At 37.7% G+C, this 22,218-nt stretch overlaps 1 protein-coding gene across 1 annotated transcript in view; it reads right to left on the bottom strand.

Annotated features, from left to right (window-relative positions):
* Positions 1-22,218, bottom strand: part of RSPO2 (R-spondin 2) — a 113,021-nt gene that overhangs the window by 25,841 nt on the left and 64,962 nt on the right. Inside the window, exons 3-4 of the mRNA XM_030508172.1 lie at positions 9,265-9,408; positions 8,057-8,245 (exon numbers count right to left, since the gene is read on the bottom strand). Of these exons, the coding sequence (XP_030364032.1) occupies positions 8,057-8,245; positions 9,265-9,408 (333 nt within the window). The remainder of the gene's footprint in view (positions 1-8,056; positions 8,246-9,264; positions 9,409-22,218) is intronic.

Raw genomic sequence — 22,218 nt, 5'->3', positions numbered from 1 at the left:
CAATTGACTCTAGCCTAGTTCTAACACTGGCAGCAACTTGATGAAATGAGAGCAGCTGGGGAGATTGCTCCTTCACCTACTCCCTGTTGGCATTCCCCCTTGACTCCTGTAGCCAGCTGGTGCAAGTTAATTAAATTAAATCTGGTCTACAGCAAAGTACTGGAAACTGCTGCATTTATGAATTGAGCAGTGTCCCTTTCCAGAATTTCTGTGAGCCCTGTGATAGTTACTTAACAGTAATAAACCCCACGAGAGAATAAGTCCTACAAGTTAGTGCTCATAAGCTATGCACCCATACAGCAAACCACAGTTCTTTATCACAAACATTGTGCCTCATGGCCTGCACAGCACTATGCCAGATCTAGTAAATCCTGTCTCTCAGCAGGGGTAACTAACTTGTGCACAACATTATGCTGACAGTGAGCTACCTTGTGCAGCACCAGCTTGGGAACCTCTCAATTATGCATCACTGTAGACATGCCCATTGCATGTCAGATTTTAAAAGACACTGGAAACCAGTCAGTGAAGCAGCTTTACCTTCTGCAGTCAGCTAACAAAGCTGTTAATTGGGACCCAAGTGTCCCTATACAATTTTTTTTTTCTGTCTAAAGAGACAAACAACAGAACGAAGCCATAACTGTCTGTTTCTCAGATTCTTTCCTCTCTCCCCCTCTTCACTGGATTCTTTACTCTCCAGATTTGCCCTCTGTGGCTGTGGGATAAGAGTAAACAATTTCTGCTGAACTCAGCCTGAATCCATGGGGCTCCTGTCTTAGGCTATCTTAGGTTGCCACTACATATCTAGCAAGCAGGCCACAGAGCATTCAAAATGATGCTCCAGCACAAAGCTATTATAAAGTGTTTGGACAGTCCATCACAATCAATCAAGTTACAGCAGTCTAATGAGTTCCTAGCTTAACAACCAAGCAGCTGTAATTAGAGGGTGATGCCTACTTAGATAATTGACTTTCATTGGTACTGTGCAAGGAGTATGCACCCAGTTATGTCTAAAAAGCTTTATCTACTTAAACTGATAATTTAACTGTTGGTAATCACATGTGCATCCAAATAATCTAATTTCTGTTACAGTTGGTTAGAAATCACCAAGCCAGTCCTGCAGAGCATGGTCCAACATTCAGAGTCATACACATGTTTTCTCACACTATCCTTAAGGGTGATGAGGCGGATAGCATCTAAGTATTGCATAAAAATACTTCATGTTTTCTAAATATTATAGTATGGTGAAGTCTTTCTACTTCATTCACAGTTGCCATTATTTATAGAGTAATTTCCAAGATCCAAACACTGCCATTGTTGGTTCATTTTCTGCTGGAGAGATGAACAGTACAAAAACTGAGGGTTATCAGAAACACCCAACCAAAAATTCTGCCAGGAGTATGTCAGGATGTGGCCCTTGTGTTAATGTTGTAGAAACAAACAATGTCTGTATAGCCTAATAGGTTTATTACTTTAAAAGAGACTTCTGTGCGAGAAAAGCCTTAGTGAATCCTTAAAAATAAGCAAGGCCAATTGCTTTCTAGTCATGCCATACCTGAAGCAGATGTGTCTCCAGACCTGTCATTACCCAGGCCTGTGGTATGGGAGAGGATATCCATAGAAACGTGCCTTACTGATTGATCTTCAGGGAAGAAAATATGATCTCAAGTAGGAAAGTATTTGCTGGTTTCTCTGTGTGACTGAAATGGCTGACTATAATGTATCAAAAATAGAGCTCTGGTTGAGAAGTAGAAATGAGTAAATATACAGCTTTTTCTCCTTCAGGTGAATTGTAGTTATAGAAAGAGCAAAAGACAAAAACCAATAGGAGTTACTTCATAAGGGTGTCACAATAAAATTTGTCAAGTACCTTTTATGGACAAATTCAATTCATGCACTTGGATCAGCTACAGCACTCCAGTATTTGTATGTCCATGTGGATTAGCAGCTGGCTCTCCTTCAGCATTTTTAAATAACCCTGAACTGTATAATTGTCATGGGACGCTTATAACTCACATTGGTCATTAATGAGGATTTACACTCTGGTACACTCAGTTATTCATTTAAAAAAGATAACTCCCATAGGAGATACTGCATCATATGATACTCATGCTACTTCTGAAATACAATATACTTAAGAAAACACACACGTTGAAAGTACTTATCTGGTCTAAGATATAATAATGGCAATAAATATATTGTGCATGCAACCTTTCAATGCTTGGAAAAACTGTGTGAAAGTCTTCCCAAGAATATATTTCCTATTACTTTAACTAAAAAGGGGGATTGAAGGATAATTTATATTCAGAAGGAAGGGAAAAACGTGCTTCAGTTGGCTCTTTGGCACTGCCAGCAATTCCCTGATAATCCTTTTAAATAAGTTGAAAATGTATCATGCTATACTATGATAAAACAATACATAAAATTCCACAGGCTGAATTGTCCTGATAAGGTATGCAGAGCTAAAATGTTGCACTTGGGAATATATATAGCACAAGATGTGCTTTGGGCAGTTGTAATGAAGAAGGAAAACTAAAACAAATCAGATGACAACTCTTTTCCACGCAAGTATTTTGCTCATGTCATGAAAGGTACATTCTAAAGGTCACTTTATACGGTTTTTATTTCTAGTCTTAAAAAGAATCATGCATTTTTACATTTTCGTGAAGTAAAAGAGAGCTAAGCCTTTTAAAACCTTCAAAACCTGATCCATCAGTTAAATAAACAAACCAAAAACCACATTTCACTACAACAGCACTCCAAGGAAATTTAGGCTACTTATATCTATCCATGCTAAGTTACAGGTTTCAATATAAGTAATGCATTATTTCACCATATTCACACACCCCAGAAATGCTAATAATCGCAATTATAACCCACAGTAATATTTATCTGGACTGAAACAGCAAAAAAGTTTTGTAGGAGCATTGTGACTTAATACCAAACTGCCTCAACTCCCATGCATGATCCACCATACCAGTTTCAAGGAAAATACCAACCGAAATATTGAACAGTTACCTAAAGAACCTAAATATTGGAAGGGTTATTTTCAATAAGTGTTGATATTTTTCAGAGCACTCAATTGCTTAGCTGCTTAATTTAACTGACCTTATTTCAAACACATAGAAAATGCAGGAGTATGAGCCAACAGCCATATCTTGTTCACAGAGCTTTGAGAGACATCTAAACCATCAAGCAATTTTGCAACAGTGGAATCATTCCTGTAAAATCTGCAAATGAAACCTGAATGTTGGTCCCTGACAGATAGTACTTGGGGTTAGAATCAAACATAACTGCTACTTATGCTGATGTACAAGTGTATATAGTTTATAAAAACTATTTCTAAATACTTTTCAAAAAAGAGTCTAATTGGATTGTATTTTCCCTTTAGAAAATAACTAAAGAATAGATCACTTCCCATAATGTAATACAAAAAAACCCAGCAATTTTTTAAAAGTCACACTAAGCTTATAGTTGAACTAATTTTAACGAATATGAATCAAATGCATATGTAATAGAGCTATTTCATCTCTTATGTCACACATAGGCATTTTCTTTTCTTCATTTATTCAGGGGTATTTGTTGCTCAGGTGGGTTTAAAAAAAAAAACAAAAAAAACCAAACAAAAAAACAAACCAACAACAACCAAACAAGTGCTGCAACACAAATTCAGCTGAAACATTTAGTGTGCAAGCGAAGTTTCAGAACAGGATTTCATAGATTCATTCAATCCCATATTTCCTCATTCATATGACCAAATAACACACAAATTACACTGTATGAAAAATAATATTTATATGAATCTTGCTGTATCTCTGTCTTACGTGTGTGAACATCAACATGTCATACTGGGTTGTCAGGACCTAAAAGATTTGTTATTCATCAGCCTTAAGAAAAGAACACATCTGCTCATATTTCATCATTAACACACTTTAATTTTCTTTACTGCTTTGATATGAATGTATGGAGAAAACACTCCTCCATCAACAGATTCTTAATTTGCCTGTCCCTGCTGCAGGAAGGAAAAAGAAGATATACACATGTGAATTATCAGTACATGGTTTTTTGTTTCTAATGAAAAAAAAAAAGTAAAATACTATATTTTAAAGCAGAAATAAGTATATAAAAAGGAACTGAGCTACGTCCAAAAAAGCGAAAATATTTAATCTCTGAGAATTGTTAGAGTAAGTGCTAATCCTGTTTCTCCCACAGCTGACCTGATTTGAGCAGGAGGCTGGACTAGATGACTTTCTGCAGTCCTTTCCAACTTGAACTACTTCTGATTCAGATTTTATTTTTTCTATTTTTCCTTTTTTTTATTATTATTATTACCAAACAGAGATTACAACCTTTGTACTCTTTTAAGGAGCTGGCACAAACTTAGCGTATATTGATAATATAACTACATTTCTTGCCTATATGCCTTAATTTAAAATACTTAGTCTAGTCGCAGGCACTCTTACTGAAATGAGCAGTATTAGGAATTTCATTTTCCATAGGGTTTAGGTTTCCTTTACTATTAGTTTTCACCTGCAGCCGTCCCTTCTGAATGCGATCAGCTAAAGGGGGGGAAGAATAAATAAAACAAACATTTTAATACTCTCAGCACAACATTCCCTGTACAAAGCAGGTGTTGACAATCCAGACGAGCAGATTCTGCACCTGACAAAAGCTTGTTTCCTGAACAAACATACTAACAAGCATGCCAGGCTCCAAGGGTTAAGCCATACTATAAAACAGTTCTTGTTTTCTGGAAAGCCTCCAAGTTTCATCTTGTCCCTTCTTGCTCCCAGTTGCTAACTCCTTCACAAAATGTGCAAAATGGCCATCAACTAAAGTAGTCACAAAAATACTTGCTCTATTACTACTATTACTATTGCTTTCCCAATGTGCACTGTGCAAAATAAGTGTGTTTGGTGGAGTTTACTTCTTGTAAGCTCTCTGCTGATGTTGAAAGGGTTTTTTCTTTTTTTCTTTCAGAAGCTTTGAGTCATGCTTTGTAATTAATAATTATGGGTTGTATTTTCAGACAAGCTAAAGTGAAACCTCCTTGGTCTGAGGGTGATCGGTGCTTACAACATACAGCAAAGGAGACAAGCCTGCTTGGTGATACCAATATTCTAGCAAAGCCAGAACTCAGTGGAGCTACACTTAGTGCAGTTTCTACCTGTCTGCTGAAGGTGAAAAAAGGGCAGATTTGGTCCACTGGTACCGCAAAATTCACAGAAAGATGCAGTAGGTAAATGACAGTATATTGTAAATTCTATATACTACGGTCTGCATATTCATTAGCTTTCTGTATTTAAATATATATTCTTTTATCTTTTAGGATTTTCAGTCATAATTTCCAAATATTAATAATGAAAATCTGACTGGGTCATTTTACTGTTAGATAAAAGATTACTGCATAAAAACCCCCACAACCCAACCAACCAGCATGAAGCCTATCCAATTGCCGGAGTCATGCTGGAGTCAAGGTGAGAAGCCCCTCCCACTACAGCCTTATGACCTGTCCTGCTGCCTTCCCCCATTTGAGCTCAGGAAATTAATGCACACATACATATGATCTTCATCTCTCTTGCTTCATGTCTTAAATAAACATTCATAAACAGCATCATGATTTGTACTAGAATTAACAAGTTTGGCAGAGAGTAATATTCATGTATTACTTAATACGAAACGAGAGCAATCTGCAAGTTTCTCAAAGGTAAAAACGAAAGAGGAGTAATTACTGAGGTGAACATGGGGACCATGTAAAAATAAGTGGTAAAAAGAGAATATTTGTAATAAATCTATGGGAAAACTTCAAGACCACAAGATTTATCAGCCCACAGAACATTTCTGCCTGCTAATTTCCCCATTGCTTGTAACACAATCACTCTTTTTTACAAATTCTTGTTTTCTTGTTTTTGGGGGTTTTTTTTTGAGACAGAAGAAAAATTCTGATCAGGAAGAGACCAGCATGGGTAGGAGGTGGCCTGAACAACCCAAGTAATCTTTTTCTAAGTCCAGCCTCTCACAGTATGAGTCATGTTACACCCAAGCCACAAGGTAACATACATAACAGGAACAGATACACAGATGTGACATTCCCACCTGGTAATAACAGTTAAATCAATTAGTACTGATAATAAGAAAATATCACAGAGTAATATATTTGACATCAAGCAGAGTATCCTCTTAATGTTGCTGGCTTCAGTAGGAAAGAAGTGAAATCATCTTTCACTTGCATTCCAGCTTGTATCTCTACAACTCTGCAAATACTGGGAAGGTGATAAGGAACTTTTTCTCATCAACTAGATTTGTACCACAGCCATATGGCCAGATGGGTAACATCTCAATCCCTGATAAATATGAAACTGAAGTACTTAGTAGGAAAACCAATTTAACTCCACTTCTTCTGCAAATCTGTAAAAATCTGTTTCAGAAGTTTTTCTGGAGCGTGGACCATAAATAGGAACTGTAAACTGTACAGAAGTAGAAAGCATGTGACAAAAGCACTATATTTGACCCTGTTCTACCAAAAATAACCTTACTTCCTGTGCTCGGTTTAATCCATCACAACCTACAACTGTTTTAGCTTTATAATCCAATACTTATCCTACACATTTGTGTAAGTTCATATACTGAGAACATTAGGAAGAAAGCATTTATTAACCGCCACTCAACCAACATTTAGAGGGATTATGGTTCCTCAGTCCTCCAGTAGTGCTAATCTTACATTTTTCTCTTATTATTTCCTCAGTTTAAAAGTTCAATTACAAAATTTCTAACATTAAGAAAACACCATATTTTTAAAAACACGGAATCTCTTCTTCAGCAGCTAGGACCTGCTTGACTTGAGCTCCCCTGTAACCAGAGTCTCTGCATTCTCACTGCTTCACAGGGATTAAATAAGAAATGAAGCATTTTTTGTCTAATGCAGCAACTTGCTAACTAAATTAAATACAATAAAAGAGTAGGATCTCAGACCAGCCATGTATATACTCATAATTAAAACATACTACAAAGCAGGTGTTTCAAACAGGACAATGCCTGTGCCTTCCTCACCTGCAGAGATATCCAGACCTGGGTATGACTTACTCTAGGCACTTCAAACACCACTAACACTCCCTCACAGAAGTTTCTAAGGAGAGAGAAGAGAGTTTATACTCCAGCCAGTGTTTTATATGATGGCACAGAAGCATTATTAAGCATCAGCATTCAGTGTGGAGAGTTCAAACCTGCAGGTTCATTCAAACCTATTTTTATCTCCAAAAACACAGGCAGGAAATCCACACCATAGAAGGACAGGAGAGGACTGTAATATTTAGGATTTACTGGAGGCCATAGTTATGAAAGAGTGCTACAAGCCTGTCACACTGAATTTTTATTTGAAGCAATGACTTTCCTGATACTTAGTGAAAAAAATGCAGAGATTTGATCAATGATCTTGATATAGTCTAGGCAATAAATTTCCTAAGTCTTAGGAAATTTACTTCTGGTAACTGCCATATGCTGGTCTTACGATGAAAAGCTTCATAATCTATTAGTATTCTGCAAATATCATCACATCTATATCATTTAGCCCTGAGCTACAATATTCAGAACAAGTAACATTCCAGCTAACAATGCCATCTGTAACTAACTTCACTGAATTTAAATCCCCATCACACCAGCACTGGGTGTGCCGCTTGCAGAGAGGTTTAGAATCATAATCTTTCCCGCCATGTGCAGAGCAATTAGTTATTTCACCTTCACTATTGTTTTCCTCCTGAAGTTCAAACTGTAACCTACTATAGTTCTTCCACGGGGCACCTCTTCGAAAAAGCCTCAGAATCACACCAGGAAAAACACAGTTTCACAGTATACTGAGAGACTAATCATGCTAAGCCTTTCCCTTGAGCCTTGCTGCATAAATTAGGACTGCCGTAGTACTGCCTTTCAGCCTTGGCTGGCAGAGCCGGGACAGGATTTCCCCTTTGGCTGGGATGAAATAGCTCTTTTCAAGTTAGAAATAGGATTTCAGTTAAGGAAAGCTCATAAAGACTTTTGCGGCATGGATTACGCTTACACTTACCTCCTGGACAATGCCTCATGGCCATTTTACACCGTCTGGATTCTGCAATGGTTGGGCACGGAATCGTGTCTTTCGCTGGCTTCTTCACAATTTGTCTTGTTCTCGTTTCCAGGCCCCACTTAAATCCACATGTTTTGTTATTTCTGCTGCAAGTTCCCCACTCGCTCCACTGACCCACTTCACAGCCTTCTGATAAAGCAAAAGAAAACATGAGTGAGCAATTATTTTCATTTTGTTTTCTTTTTTTCTTTTTGAATTAGAATATTATAAAGCACCACTTGAAAGTTTTACTGCTAGCAGGCAAAAACTTGCAAAAAAAATTAAAATCTCTTACAGAAAATCTGAATCTTTTTAGACAGCATCAACCTGAGCATAAAACCATCTGACTTATCAATCTGAATGTACAGACATCATGTTAGTCCCAAATATTCATAAAGCCTCCTAAAATCATAAGGGGTTTTTTTTTATTTTTAATTTTTTAATAAATAAATCCTATTTGGTTGTCACCAGGATTTGCAAAGTTTAAGAGGTCACATTTTCAGGGCTTATCCATCATGAAATGTAAGGAATACTCTTGAAAGAAAGAGTCTGTTCTGACACAATTCCCAGGTTTCAAGATAAAACACCAAATTGTGAGACTCGAGAAATACTGTAAGAACTGCCAGTGCTGGTTGGAGTTATATAGTAATTTTTAGTAAAAAAACCCCTTATTTGGTGGCTTATATTTGTTACTTCCTTTGGAAAAGGGAGGGGCTGCAGAGAAACTGAAAGTGAATATGAAACCCAGATGTTACAGGAATGACACCTGCCCTGCCCCTGAGTTCTGGCCTTGGTAAAAGGCAAAATGAGCAGGTAGTTTTATGAGGGCAAGAATACAAGAAGTACATCGCTGATTTAAAGTTCTAATGCAAAAAACTGGCCTTCCTAAAATCTTATAAATTCTGAGTTATAAATCCTCATACAAGGTGATTTACAATTAAAAGGACAAAACTTTCTGATGCAACACAGACTGCCATTCCCATTAATGCAGTATTTCAAAGTTTGGAAAAAACCATCATTATTATTGATAAAAAAAATGCAGACCCAATTCATTAGTCAATATTTCTTGACAGGAAATGTTGAGCATTAGCTCAAAAACAGTGTCATACTCGATCCTGCCACCTGGCAAAAGAGCTGCTTCAGCAGCATTGCTGTGCTAGAAGACTCACCTACACATTCCATAAGCTCTTCCAAGGCTGCGAATCCAGGGGGGCATCCTCGGAAGCATCGACCTCTGTGCGAGTAAAAGCCAGTTTTGCATTTGGTACAAAAGTCTCTGCTAAAGCAGGAGTCGCAGTTTTCTATTCTGCATCCTGAATTGAAAGGATCATAAGAAACAGTGAGACAACTAAGTTAGGGTCAGACTAAAAATGGAAGGACTTACAAAGCAATAAAACTAGCAAAACTAGAAGATAAGGAATACTCTTATCCTGAAATCCATCTGCTCTATAGGAGAAATTACGGTTAACTGTAATTATTTACCACATTTTCCCCTACATCCTTTTTATTATATTTTTTTAATCAAAACTATAGATAAAACCTCTAGTTATGGGATATTTGAGTTAATTACATCTTTTTGGAGGAAAAACATTCAGTGTAAATTAATTTTGTGTTTAATTTTGAGGCAACTAAGATGCAAAACTTTTGGGCAGTACACATGTATTGCATGTACTGTTTCCAGTTTACTATTTGTCCTCAAAAGCAGGATATGGTTTTTTTCATGAGTTGACCCTATAAATAGTTGAATGAATGCTTTCATGTATTATAGCTGGTGTCCATATCTACCAGATATGTGCTACCATGTGAAAAGCCTCAATTTTTCTGCATGTAACTGTTCTCTATCATTAAGGCAGTTAATCCATAAAAAAACAAAACCCAACATTATTAAATGATTAAAAGACATAAAGCTATAAACAAAAGAACAAAAAAAAACCCCAAAAACACAACATTAAAAATACTATTGCCTTTTGAAATATTGGATTTCTCTGAAAATTTAAGAGAAATATCATCCACGATAGACTACAGACTGAGAGGCAGACTGTTCAGAAACATCCTATTCCATACTAAAACACGGCAACTTGGAAATGAACTAGATATCAACATTCATATGCACACCTGAGAAGCGGAAATACTTACATGGAGGCTTATGAAAGTCAGTCATACATACCTAAAAAAAAAAAAAACCGCCAGGGAAAAATGTTCCCAATATTAAAATGTAAAAGCCATTACACTTGGAACAGTAATGAACACTCTGAAATTATTTTAAAAGAATCTAATCCTTCAGCTAACATAGTTAATTTGTACAACTATGTTAACCATCCTATCTTCAGCAATCTGAAGTCACAGAAGGAAACATTTGTTATTCAGGTCATGCAACAACATACTAATATTTTTGGTCACTTATTTGATTCGTTTATTCTTCATTCTTTTCTAAAGAAAAAACAAGAGAAACCACAAACCATAGGACTTCTGAAATAGCTATTGGTAAATATACCCTTCCCTTAACAACATTTCAAATTTAGGCAATCTTTATAAAACAGATTTTAGTATTTATTCCTGAACTTCAACATGCCTAAGTAAGGCACGACATAACACTTAAACTGGGTGGTGGTGGAAAATTATTCCTTGTTAGCAATTAGGGCAATATGAGGCTTTTTAGACCAGATTTCTTGTGGCATTGGACAACAAATCAGGCATATTACATGGGGAAATAAAAAAAGAAAAAAAAAAATCAAATGCTGGTACTCCTTTCTTTGGTAAGAAGGAATGTGAACATCAGTTTGAAGTCTTGCACTGCCAAAGATAAGCTCTGCAGGCTCTGTTTAGACCCAACCACACATAACCTGCATGCTACCAACTCCTGTGTCCAGCATCTCTCAAAGGAGCTTTTAGAACTTGTGTTCACATAAGCAGCACAAGCTGGGCTTCTTATCCACAGTTTATAGGAAATTCCCAAGAACGAGGGTTGAACCATTCTCCAAAGAAGAGGAGATCACTGCCCAAACAATAACCCTGCAACATCACTTCCCCAGATTAATCTATATGCACAAATGATACAGTGACCTGCTCAGGAGATGTACTGCAATAGTTAATTGCAAATCTGATTTGTTACACTAGAGATGTATTATGTACTCAAGATGTACTAGGCAAATACTTTATTACTTGCAATGCTTGAATCAAACATCTAGTGTGTGTAAATATTCAGGAAAAAGAAAAAAAAAATCAAAACACATTTGCCTCTTGCCCACCCACACAAGACAGTTTGAAAAGACATCAAGGTTTTTCCAAATCTTGTAGTTCAACGATGAGGTGCAGAACAGAACACTAAAAGAAAAATTAGCATCATGTGACCTCTCTCACATCCAAGTGATGCAAGCATATTTTTTGAAATAAATATTGTTTTAACTATTGTTTTCAAAACATGTTGGTGAGTAACATGTTTAAAATTTACTCCATTTGAACTTTTTTGGGTGGAAGAGGGATTAAATGAGAAACTTTTTGGTACAAGTTGCCTTTTTATAACATATAAACATGCTTAGCAGGCAAAAGCTTGCCTCGTCTTTGCTCCATAAACCTACTGCTATTTAAATTGCTATTGTGTATTGCTAGTACACATGTGAATACCCCATATTTAAACATTAAATGAATGAATAAATCTTCTTTCAGTTTCTTGATCATACTTCATAATTCCAATCCTATTTATATTTTTTGCTTTGTATTCTATAACTGTTTTCTTTTGTATCACCGTAGAGTCCTTGTCATGATAATTATATTTTGAAGACATTACTAGATGCTTCTGGGTGAAAGTTGGGTGAGATTTCCACCAGGGCAGTTTATTCTCCTATGAAGATAAATCACTCCAAACATGAAATGCCTATTACTTAATGTGTATCAGATGTAATTTAGTAGAAAATACTGAAAGAATGGTAGGAATACTTTAAGAATTCTGAAATTAAAACATTCATTCACCAGAGTGACATTCAGCACAATGCTTGGAGTTACTGGATGCTAACCATAACAATAATTTAACTCCATAATAGACCACATAGCAATTGAAGATCAACTGGGAGTGACAACTCCTTTTTTACAACCTTCATACACTCAGTTTCAAATGATGAAGCTAAGCCTTGCTTCTATTCTTTTTTTTCTTTTAATAAAAGTGCTGTTAATAAATTATTTTAACTGTGAGGTTAGTACATTAATTAAATCCTTTTGCTTTTACAGCTAGATATACCAATGTGGAGAAAGTGTACACATTTTTAGTTGGACTTCTAGAGGAAGCTGATACTCCATTATGAATATTAAGATACCTTGCTCTGGAAATAAATACAAATGTATCAAATTTTGTATTTCTTTTTGTTAATCTGCATCATTATGTAAAATTTATTAAATATAGGTCTTAGTGGAAGTATTTCAGATTCCTAATTTTTTTTTGTATTCTCCTATTTAAATAATAAATAGGACAAGAAATGAATTATCTAGTATGAAATCTACAGAAGAGCTGTTTGACATAATATTCAATGCTTAAGAAAAACAGCATTTAAAAAAAAAAAGTCTCATTTTTTACACAAAACAATACAATAAAACCCAAAGAAATATTGTTTAAAGTTAATGACCTGAACTGCTTTCTTCTGATTGCCAGAGTTTTCAACCCTTCAAACTTTCTGATCTCAGCATCTTACGCCTAATTCTGGAGAGGGAAAGCAAAAACCTTTCCTACTTTTAAGAATGTCTACATAAACACTTTTCAATTCCATTTAAATTAACTAGTAAGCTTACTGATATAATAAACTGGAACAAGGCAGAGATTCTTTTTTCATCTGGAGAAGGTTCTTACCAAAACCAATTTTATTACTTCAATTTATTAGCCATACATCCGATTGCTTTTCTCACCAGTTCAGTGACTTTATTTTCTGTGTAATTTCAGTAGGTAAACTGCGGCTGGTGTATTCTTTTTATTCCTCTTAAAAGATTAGCTAGAAGTTTACAACACCAGAAAAAAACCCAAAGGAAACAAGACAAAAAAACTTCACCTAAACATAGCTAAGATTGGAGGCCCAAGTTGCTCTTTAGAGGAAAGAAACAGATACTTCATTACCAACAGTATTCTTCAGAAATGCCTTCCCCCCATTTTAAAAATAAATAGAAAATGGTGCCCACTAGAGGTTTCCGGATAGACAAGGGTGCCTGGGAGATTTTAGAGAAGCGGTAAGAAGCCTAGAAGTGGAAATTCTGGGGGGCGCAGGTAAAGATAAGATTAGTGTAAAGGGGACAAAGAGTTGATAAATTCAGTCCTGATCACTGATCAGGAGAGCGATCACATACCTTTGGCAGGCCTACCATACTTGCACGGCAACAATGACAGAATTAGAAACCTAATCGTCAGAACCCGAGAGTGAAGAAATAAAGGGTGCTTCATTGCTGTTGTTCTCATTTATCTAGCAACAAGAGGTCTGTAGGTCAGGGGCAGATGCTAGAGTCCTTACTTTGTCTTTCACTTGTATTCAATTTGCAACATCTCACCAAGGGTCTGCTTCCAACCAGACCTCAAATCCCTCCTATTCCTGATCAGCATCATGTCTCCTTATATCCCACTGGCCCCGCTACCCTCTACTCATAACCAGGACCTCTCAGACATCATAACACTTACTGCAACTCTTCTAGCACGATCTCGTATTTTCTTTCCAGTGATTCTATTTTGAGAAAGCCAGAAAGTGAAATATTTGCTTCCACCCTTTCACTTGAAAGGTGTAAAGCACCACTGAAAGCCACTCCCATATGAAGACCACACATCTTTCTTGCTAGCACTCGCATATAACTGGACTTCAAAAAGCACTCAGGGAGGCCCAGAGAAATCTGCTGGTATGCCTGATTAGCACAGCCCATTTCTAAACAGACGACACTTTTTAAAATGTCACACCATACTTCCCACAAGAGTTGTATGTAAATGCAAAGAAAAGAAAAGAAAAACATTCTGGCCCCACTAAAATCCATGTCAAAGGCCCTAATTTGCTTCAATAAAGACAGTTTTAAACTAGTAACTTTCTTATACCATCAAATAGACCAGACCCCACTGCAATTACTTTTATGGGAAAAATTAATATTAAAAATAATAGAGTATAATGTTTCATGATAAAAACATATTTATAAAGTGGAAAGTGAGAACTGGAGAAAAGCAGTACTCCAAAAGTTAGAAAAACTTTCTAGTAGTTTATTTTCAAACACAAGCTGTCACAGGAGTGGTTATAAATTCACAGCTCCATGACTTTACCCCTCTGGGGAAAGGGTGGAAGAGAAGTCACTACTTTGTCTGGTGAAGCTGAGCTGGGCTGAAATCAGACAGAAGTGCTTTGCTCAACTGTCTTCAGTGTTTAGACAAAATAAAAGCAAAACAGAAAGTTACCTCCTCAAGAGCTCTAAAATGATGATTTATGGGACAAGATATATAACTTTTCCAATGGAAAAGTCTATTGATACTGTGCAACCTCTTAATTTAGGCTGACAGACTGTGAATGACTGACATTTCAGTAGAGCACAAGGGTAGATTACAGTATGTAAAAGTGCCTCCATGCCTGAGAGTAGTTGAAGAATATGCTCAAGAAAGAAACATAACTTCATAAGCTAATACTGTGCCACTGCTCACTCAATGGCCATGAAACCTACCAAACTGAAGGACCATATTCTTTGTTCTAGAGAGGAGAAAAAGAAGGATCATATCATCTCCCTTAAAAAAGGCCATTGTCAGAAAAGAATTCAAAGACAGAAATTTAAAACATCTTTGACTTTAACTGAAACAGACTGGCAAAAGTTATGTACAGGACTTAGGAGCCAAAGTCCCCTTTCCCTTAATTTTCAGTGAGCTGTAACACTCCATGGCACTTCAGAAATAACTTTCTTCTGAAGTGTTTTGCACGTGCACCAGATATTTTGAAAAAGTAATAGCTATGAGCCATTTTTCAGTCACGGTTAGGGCAACAATCCGATCTATAAGAAGTCTATTTAGCTGGCCAGGAATAATAAGTTTGTATTTAGGCTTTATAATCTCATTTATGTTGACCCACGTATCCTTATGTGAATATCACAAAAAACCCAAATCTTATTGATGTGGATGAAACATAATATTTATAGAAAACTACATAAATAGTGCATTAAAGAACTCCAGAAGAAGAAAGCTCAGATTACAAATCATGTCTCAATTAGAGATACATTTTAAGCAGATAAACCACAGTGATATTAAAAGATTTTTGTGACCTATTTTGGCTTCCTGACAGTCACGATAAGACAATCCTACTCATTCGTTTGAAATAAGCATTAAAGAACTGACAGATTTACATTTTAAGGATGGAATCAAAAGCCCAGGAGTTCAAAATACAAATTCAGATATTGAATTAAATAGAGACTCAGGTGCACATGCCTTTACTGTAAAAAAATAATATATGCTCCTGTAAACATTATCTCTTTGTACTAAAATTACAGAGAGCATAACATTACCAAAACAAATACTATACTTCCATAGTAAATTTATCACCAGTTTATAAGGTGATGCAGAATAAGCTGAATTGCAGGAAAATATATGCCTTTGAACATATGCCTCAAAGCAAAAAAGTCTCCATATTGAGATGCATGTGCTTCATATTTTAACATACCTTAACAAGGTTTATTATATCAGTTTCTCATACTAAGCACAATACGACAAATTTTAAGGTCAAAAAATGTCTACCTTAACTATAAAAAGTAGTGATTCATTTGTACTTTTACTGACATGCATAATCTTGAAAATTTTACACAAGCCTTATTTTGGCTTTGTGAAAGATCCATATTCTCTAGTGTTTCCATTGCAACATTGTCCCTTTCTAAACATAATCAATGCGACTGACTATCCATCCGTAACTCCCTTCATAATAAAGACATTTTGAAGTACACATAGTGGGAAAAATAGCTGGTCAATTCCTAGTAATGTTAATAACAACGATTCACAGCAAGTTCTGCTCCACATGAAACTCAGACACCAGTAAAGAGCAGATGACTATGGGAAAGGAAAGTGAGAACATGTGAGGGGATCCACATGAGTGGAAACCAGCAACCACCAGTGTAAGAAAGAGAACTGCACTGAACTGCAGTGAGCACCTTCAAGATGGAGAGATAATGATCATATTTTTGCAAAGAGAAGCTGCAGACTGAAGCTGTGGAAGGAAACATGGCATTCCTCAATTGAAGGGCTTGGTAGTCTTTGCTTGAGGCGTTCTCCTGTATTCAAGAAGTCAAAGTCACAGGTGATGATTCACTACAGTTAGTGTTTTCCTTTTGAAGGTCAAACTCAGTCTTTAAGGCATCATTCCAAAAGGAGCCTCTGGGCTCATAACTTGCAAGGTTGGTTATCCTGAGGAGTGGCAGTTGTTGCTTGGTCCAAAGCACCCAATACTTGGGTCTTTCACATGAACTCTGACTCACAGTCCCCTACTCTTCTTTCCTCAGATTTCTCTGCCTCTTCTACCCCAGAACCTCCTAACTTCACCTATCCCCAGACTGTCTCCATGCCCATCATACTCACTCCTTCCAACTCCTGCTCCTATCCCTCTGCTGCTCAGTAAAACAGCATTGGTGCTACAGACTTTACGCTGACATCCTGACTTGTGTGTTGGCAGTCCACACCACCTTGAGGACACAAGGGCACATGAGGGATAAAGACTGCACTAGTGCTAACAAAAGCAGGAGACAGAGACAAAATGCTGAAGAGAGCTATGATGTGAGCAGTTCTTAAAGTGGAGGGGACTATCAGTTTTACAACCAATGGAAAGAGAAGAGAGACCAAAACTTTCAGGAAAGTCACTGAGGAAACAGTAAGGAGAGGAAGAAAATCATAAGCAAAAAAGCTTTAGCCTACAAGGGAATATCTATATTAGATATTTAACCTCCTAAGCAGCTATGGCTTGGGTAGTTACAGGTTTATTAGTATTATTATTATACAAATAAAGGTTTTTAAGCTACACGGCTGGGGCCAAACATGAGTGTTAGAAAATGACACACACAGTCACTTGACCACAACAGGTCCTAAAGTTTACCACACCTCTACCATTTCACAAGAAACAGTGCTTGGAATACAACATCCTAATTATAAAATACGATAGTAAAGATATTTTTTACATTAAATTCACTTAAACACTTACTGATACATTTCCAGTAAGTTCTAATCTTGATTCATTATTAGTTGAGATCTTTTAAATAAATGCCAAACCACAGTGTTTTCAATTATTACTTTACAATTATACAATTGTCTTATTAAATCTAAATTGACTACAGATTTAATAAACCTTAATTCAAAGCACTGTGATGATTTTTGTTGCCAGACAGATGGAACAAAACTTTTCCATCAAAGCACAAAGGCCAAAAAAAAAATTAAAAAAAAAAAAAAAAAAAAAAAAAAAAAAAAATCCAGAACTATTAGAAGGAAGAAAAAAAGAGAGTGGAAGAGAGAAGGAAAAGATAAATGCCTATAATATATTGACAGCAGACCTCAATTTCTGGCCATTCAACTTAATTTTCAAAATCCCAAATACTATATTAAGTTTGTTTTAAAAAGATAAGGCGATATTTGAAGGAAACAAACACAAAGGTAATGAAAACTATTTCTAAGAAGTCAGAAAAAATATTTAAAGCGAACAGTGCTGCCCCTGTGGTAATTTAACTCTTTGACAGACCATTACAATTGCATTGACTGCAATACTCTCGGACAGTCACATGCTCTGCTATGCTACATTAGAAATAGTCAAGCCATGATATATTAATGATGCCTTGTTATTTTGTAACAAAGTTAAAAAAAAAAAAAGAAAAAAAAAAAACAGAAAAAAACCCCCACCTTTCTTAATACAGTGAATTTACTACATGTGCTTAATAAATGCTCAATTTGTTTAAAAGCTTCTCTTTATCTTGTTTTTACTGAAGGCACATGGAAGGGAAAATTACAGTTTTAGCAATGTCAGGCCCTCCTGTGAAGAAAGAAGGTGAACCTAAACAAATGGAGTAGCCAACCAAAGCTGAAGGGAGCTGTAATTTCTCAACACTGAGTGCTTCCTCCCCCTAAAATTGTAGAAGTTACTATGGATACAGACTAAGTTCAGAAAGGTTCAAGATAGGCTTGATCCATTAATCAGACCAATGTTAAACCAACCACCCAGGTGACAGATTTCATCTTACTCTTTCAGTCAGTTTGGTTTTTTCTCATGAGATTACTTCTTTTTGGAGCAGTTCAGTTCAAAGTCAGTAATTATTAAAACTTCTTGGAAAACTAACAAAGTGTAGCTCTTCTCTTGGGTATTCTTCTACAGAAGAGACTCAACACTTTCCAATTTCATGTCCAAATGTACTGCGTTCTCATACTGCAGTGTTCAAGATGAAAAATATCTCCAGCAGGAAACTCTACATTGATTTCTAGAGACAAGCAGTCTCAAATTACATAATTCACTGTTACTAGAAAAACAGTCTAGAACCACTTAGCAAATTCAAGACACACACATACAGCTTACATGTAGAAAAGAAAGTTAGTCTTGAAATTCAAAATTTCCATCATTTTAGAGTTGCTGCACTCGGCTGTTATATTTATTGTGTTACATTTGGCACTAAATATGTTTGGCTTTTAAAATCATGTCAACATTTTCCATAAAAATATGTTCTATAGTTTGTCTAACAAAAATGGGCAAGCATTCCAGTAATAAAATATTAAACAGCTTTTGTGCCTATAAAGACATTAATAGTGCAGAAATAATTTTAACTTATGAAATTCAAGCTCTGTAACTCCCAGAAGGATTTTTAAATGGCCAGAATTTTTATTATTTTTAGCTGAGATAGTATTATCTGAGCAATAGTGTCTGTAACTAAGCATACCTAAAAGTATCTAACATCGCGTAGGAAGAAACCTATTCTATTTCTTAAGAATGTTTATTTTAACTCAGCTTCAATCCACAAAATGTCTGTGTGTCCACGATGCAATGTATGTGCCATGCAAGATCACCAAACCAAGGAAAAAATGAAGATGTGATTTATAAATACACCAGTTGGCAGTTACACTAAAACAAAAATATACAATATAAAAATCATTGGAGAAGAACCAAGACTGGTCGGTAAATGCAACTGCATCATTATTCTCACAGGGGGAGACTGTCAAATGCATGAGGGTGAGTTAAGTATTCAGTGCTCAACACATGCCAATACGGGTTGGACACAACTCGCATTTATGCTTTTCAAAACCAATCCTGTAATTCAGTGAAAAGCCCACTTTCAGTTAGTGGTAAAAATTAAAAAGGTTATATTAAATTCACCATCCACCTTCTGCAAATAATCTTTTTGTTTGGTTTTTGTCTTTAAGAAAGTAAAGACTGCCACTACAGACTACTTTTTCTATCTCGCAAGCGCAGTACAGGCTAATATAGATAAATTAATCTATTTCCCAAAGTTGCAACTTGTCCTGGGTTCAGCTATAGCAGTCATTTTTCTCCTGCTTAGTAGCTGGTGCAGTGCTGTGTTTTTTAACTTTCAGCCTGGGAACAACGCTGATAACACCGATGTTTTTAGTTGTTGCTAAGTAATGTTTATTCCAACCAAGGACTTTCTCAGTCTCATGCTTTGCCAGGGAGGAGGGGAAGCCGGGAGGAAGCAGAGACAGGACACCTGACCCAAACTAGCCAAAGGGGTATTCCATACCACAGCACGTCATGCCCAGTATATAAACCGGGGGGAGTTACCCGGAAGGCCAGATCACTGCTCGGGTCGGGCTGGGTATCGGTCGGCGGGTGGTGAGCAATTGTATCCTCTCCCCTTGTTATTTCACTAATCGTTATTATCATTGGTGGTAGCAGTAGTGGTTTTGTGTTATACCTTAGTTGCGGGACTGCTCTTATCTCAACCCGTGGGAGTTACATTCTTCCCATTCTCCTCCCCATCCCTCCGGGAGCGGGGGGAGGAAGAAGGGGGGGGGGGGGGAGTGAGCGAGCGGCTGTGTGGTTCTGAGTTACCGGCTGGGCTCAAACCACGACAGTTCTTTTTGGCGCCCAACGTGGGGCACGAAAGGTTGAGATAACGACAGATCTGACCAGAGTGTGTTTAATCATATTTGTGATAAGCATTCATTGTTACTACTCGTCACAATGGTGATTATTTGGCTCTCAGACGTGTTGCGCTTGATCTCAGAGTTTCAGCATGTTGTACCTTACTTACAGCCACTATTTGCTGTTTTAGCGTTTATCGGCTGGGGGGCCTGGGCTAAGGTTCTTGTTTCACTGTACTTCATGGTAATGACTTGTAATACAATAGACTCATTGATCATGAAACTGGTCTGGTTTGTGCTTCCAGCGTGGCCATCACCACTATACATTGGGAGGTATATAATGAAATATTTTAGCAATTGCATATCTTTTTTTTTCTCCTCGGGGGGTAAACTTACGAAGGAAGCATTCTCTTTCACCCCCCGTTCCCCCACCAGCCTATTTGCAACAGCAGTTGAGAGTTCTGAAGGTTTTAGATGGCCTTTGAGTACCCTTGAAACCTGCCTGCTGATTGTGCTGGGGATCAGCATGTTGGCACACATACGGAGTGTGTTTTACCCACGGCCATCCCGTCGTAGGAACATCCTATTTCGTTTAATGTCAAAAATTCAGCAGTATCAGGTTCGAATCTGGTCTAGGGTTAGACGACGATATAGGAGGACCACCAGGAGATTTTCCCTGAGGCTGGACAGTTATGAGTGGCAGGGTGTGTGGGATAGTATGGGCAAGTACCTAGGCCAGTGGGCCCCTCCAGTGCTTTGGAACTTCACCACTGAACAAGTGCAACATCCGGAAAAACTAGTAAAACACTTAAACGAGGTGTGCTGTCGTCCTGGTTATACCAGAGAGGGACAAATTTTGGCAACGTGCTGGGGCTTGGCCTATGCCTACAGAGCCCTGCTCAACACTATCCAGCACCTTCAAAGGGAAAAAAATGTCTCTGGATCTGATGGCAAAGCAACAGACAACGCAGCTATGCCAACTACAAGCACAGCAGCTACTCAGACCCTGACCACAACAGTCAACACAGCTACTCCAAGTACAGCAGCTACATCAACCCCAGTGACAAGCACAACAGCTACTCAAACCCTGACCACAACAGACAACGCAACTACTCCAACTTCAAATACAGCAGTTACACCAACCCCAGTGACAAGCACAACAGCTACTCAAACCCCGACAGCAACAGACAATGTGGCTACTCCAAGCACCGCAGCCACACCAACCCCAGTGACAAGCACAGTAGCTACTCAAACCCCGACAGCAACAGACAATATAGCTACTCCAAGCACCACAGCTACACCAACCCCAGTGACATGCACAGTAGCTATTCAAACCCCGACAGCAACAGACAATATGGCTACTCCAAGCACTGCAGCTACACCAACCCCAGTGACAAGCACAGTAGCTACTCAAACCCCGACAGCAACAGATAATGCAGCTGTTGGTGTTACTCAACTCCCAAGCACAACAGCTGCACCAACCCCAGCAATAGACATTGCAACCACTCCAATCCTAGTGGCAGACACTGCAGCCACTCCAACCACAGTGACAAACACTGCAGCTAAACCAAATGTCCAGTTTGTGACAATGTCTGTTGCCCCTGTAAGCAAAAGCAAACGAAAGGCACAAAGAGCAACCCGTGAAGCGAAGAAAGATGAAGACCCAGTGCCATTACTATATGCAACAGCACCTGAACAAGAGTCACTACTACGTGGGTCAGAGGAAGAGGAAGAAGAAGAAGAGGTCACTTCTCGACCCCGGACCTCAACCGAACTACGGAATATGCGAAAAGATTTCACCCGTCTTCCAGGGGAGCACGTTGTCACCTGGTTGCTCCGGTGCTGGGACAATGGGGCCGACGGTCACGAACTAGAAGGTAGGGAAGCCAAGCAGCTGGGATCACTTGCTAAGGAAGGAGGAATTGACAAAGCGATTGCAAGAGAGAAGCGAGCCCTCAGTCTTTGGAGGCGGCTCCTGGCAGCTGTGAAGGAAAGGTTTCCCTACAAAGACGATATTACGAATCGCTCAGCCAACTGGACCACGATAGAGAAAGGCATCCAGTCCCTGAGGGAATCAGCCATT

Source organism: Strigops habroptila, chromosome 1, assembly GCF_004027225.2.
Source record: "Strigops habroptila isolate Jane chromosome 1, bStrHab1.2.pri, whole genome shotgun sequence".
Lineage (NCBI taxonomy): Eukaryota > Metazoa > Chordata > Aves > Psittaciformes > Psittacidae > Strigops > Strigops habroptila.
This window is presented reverse-complemented; position numbering and strand designations above follow the sequence as displayed.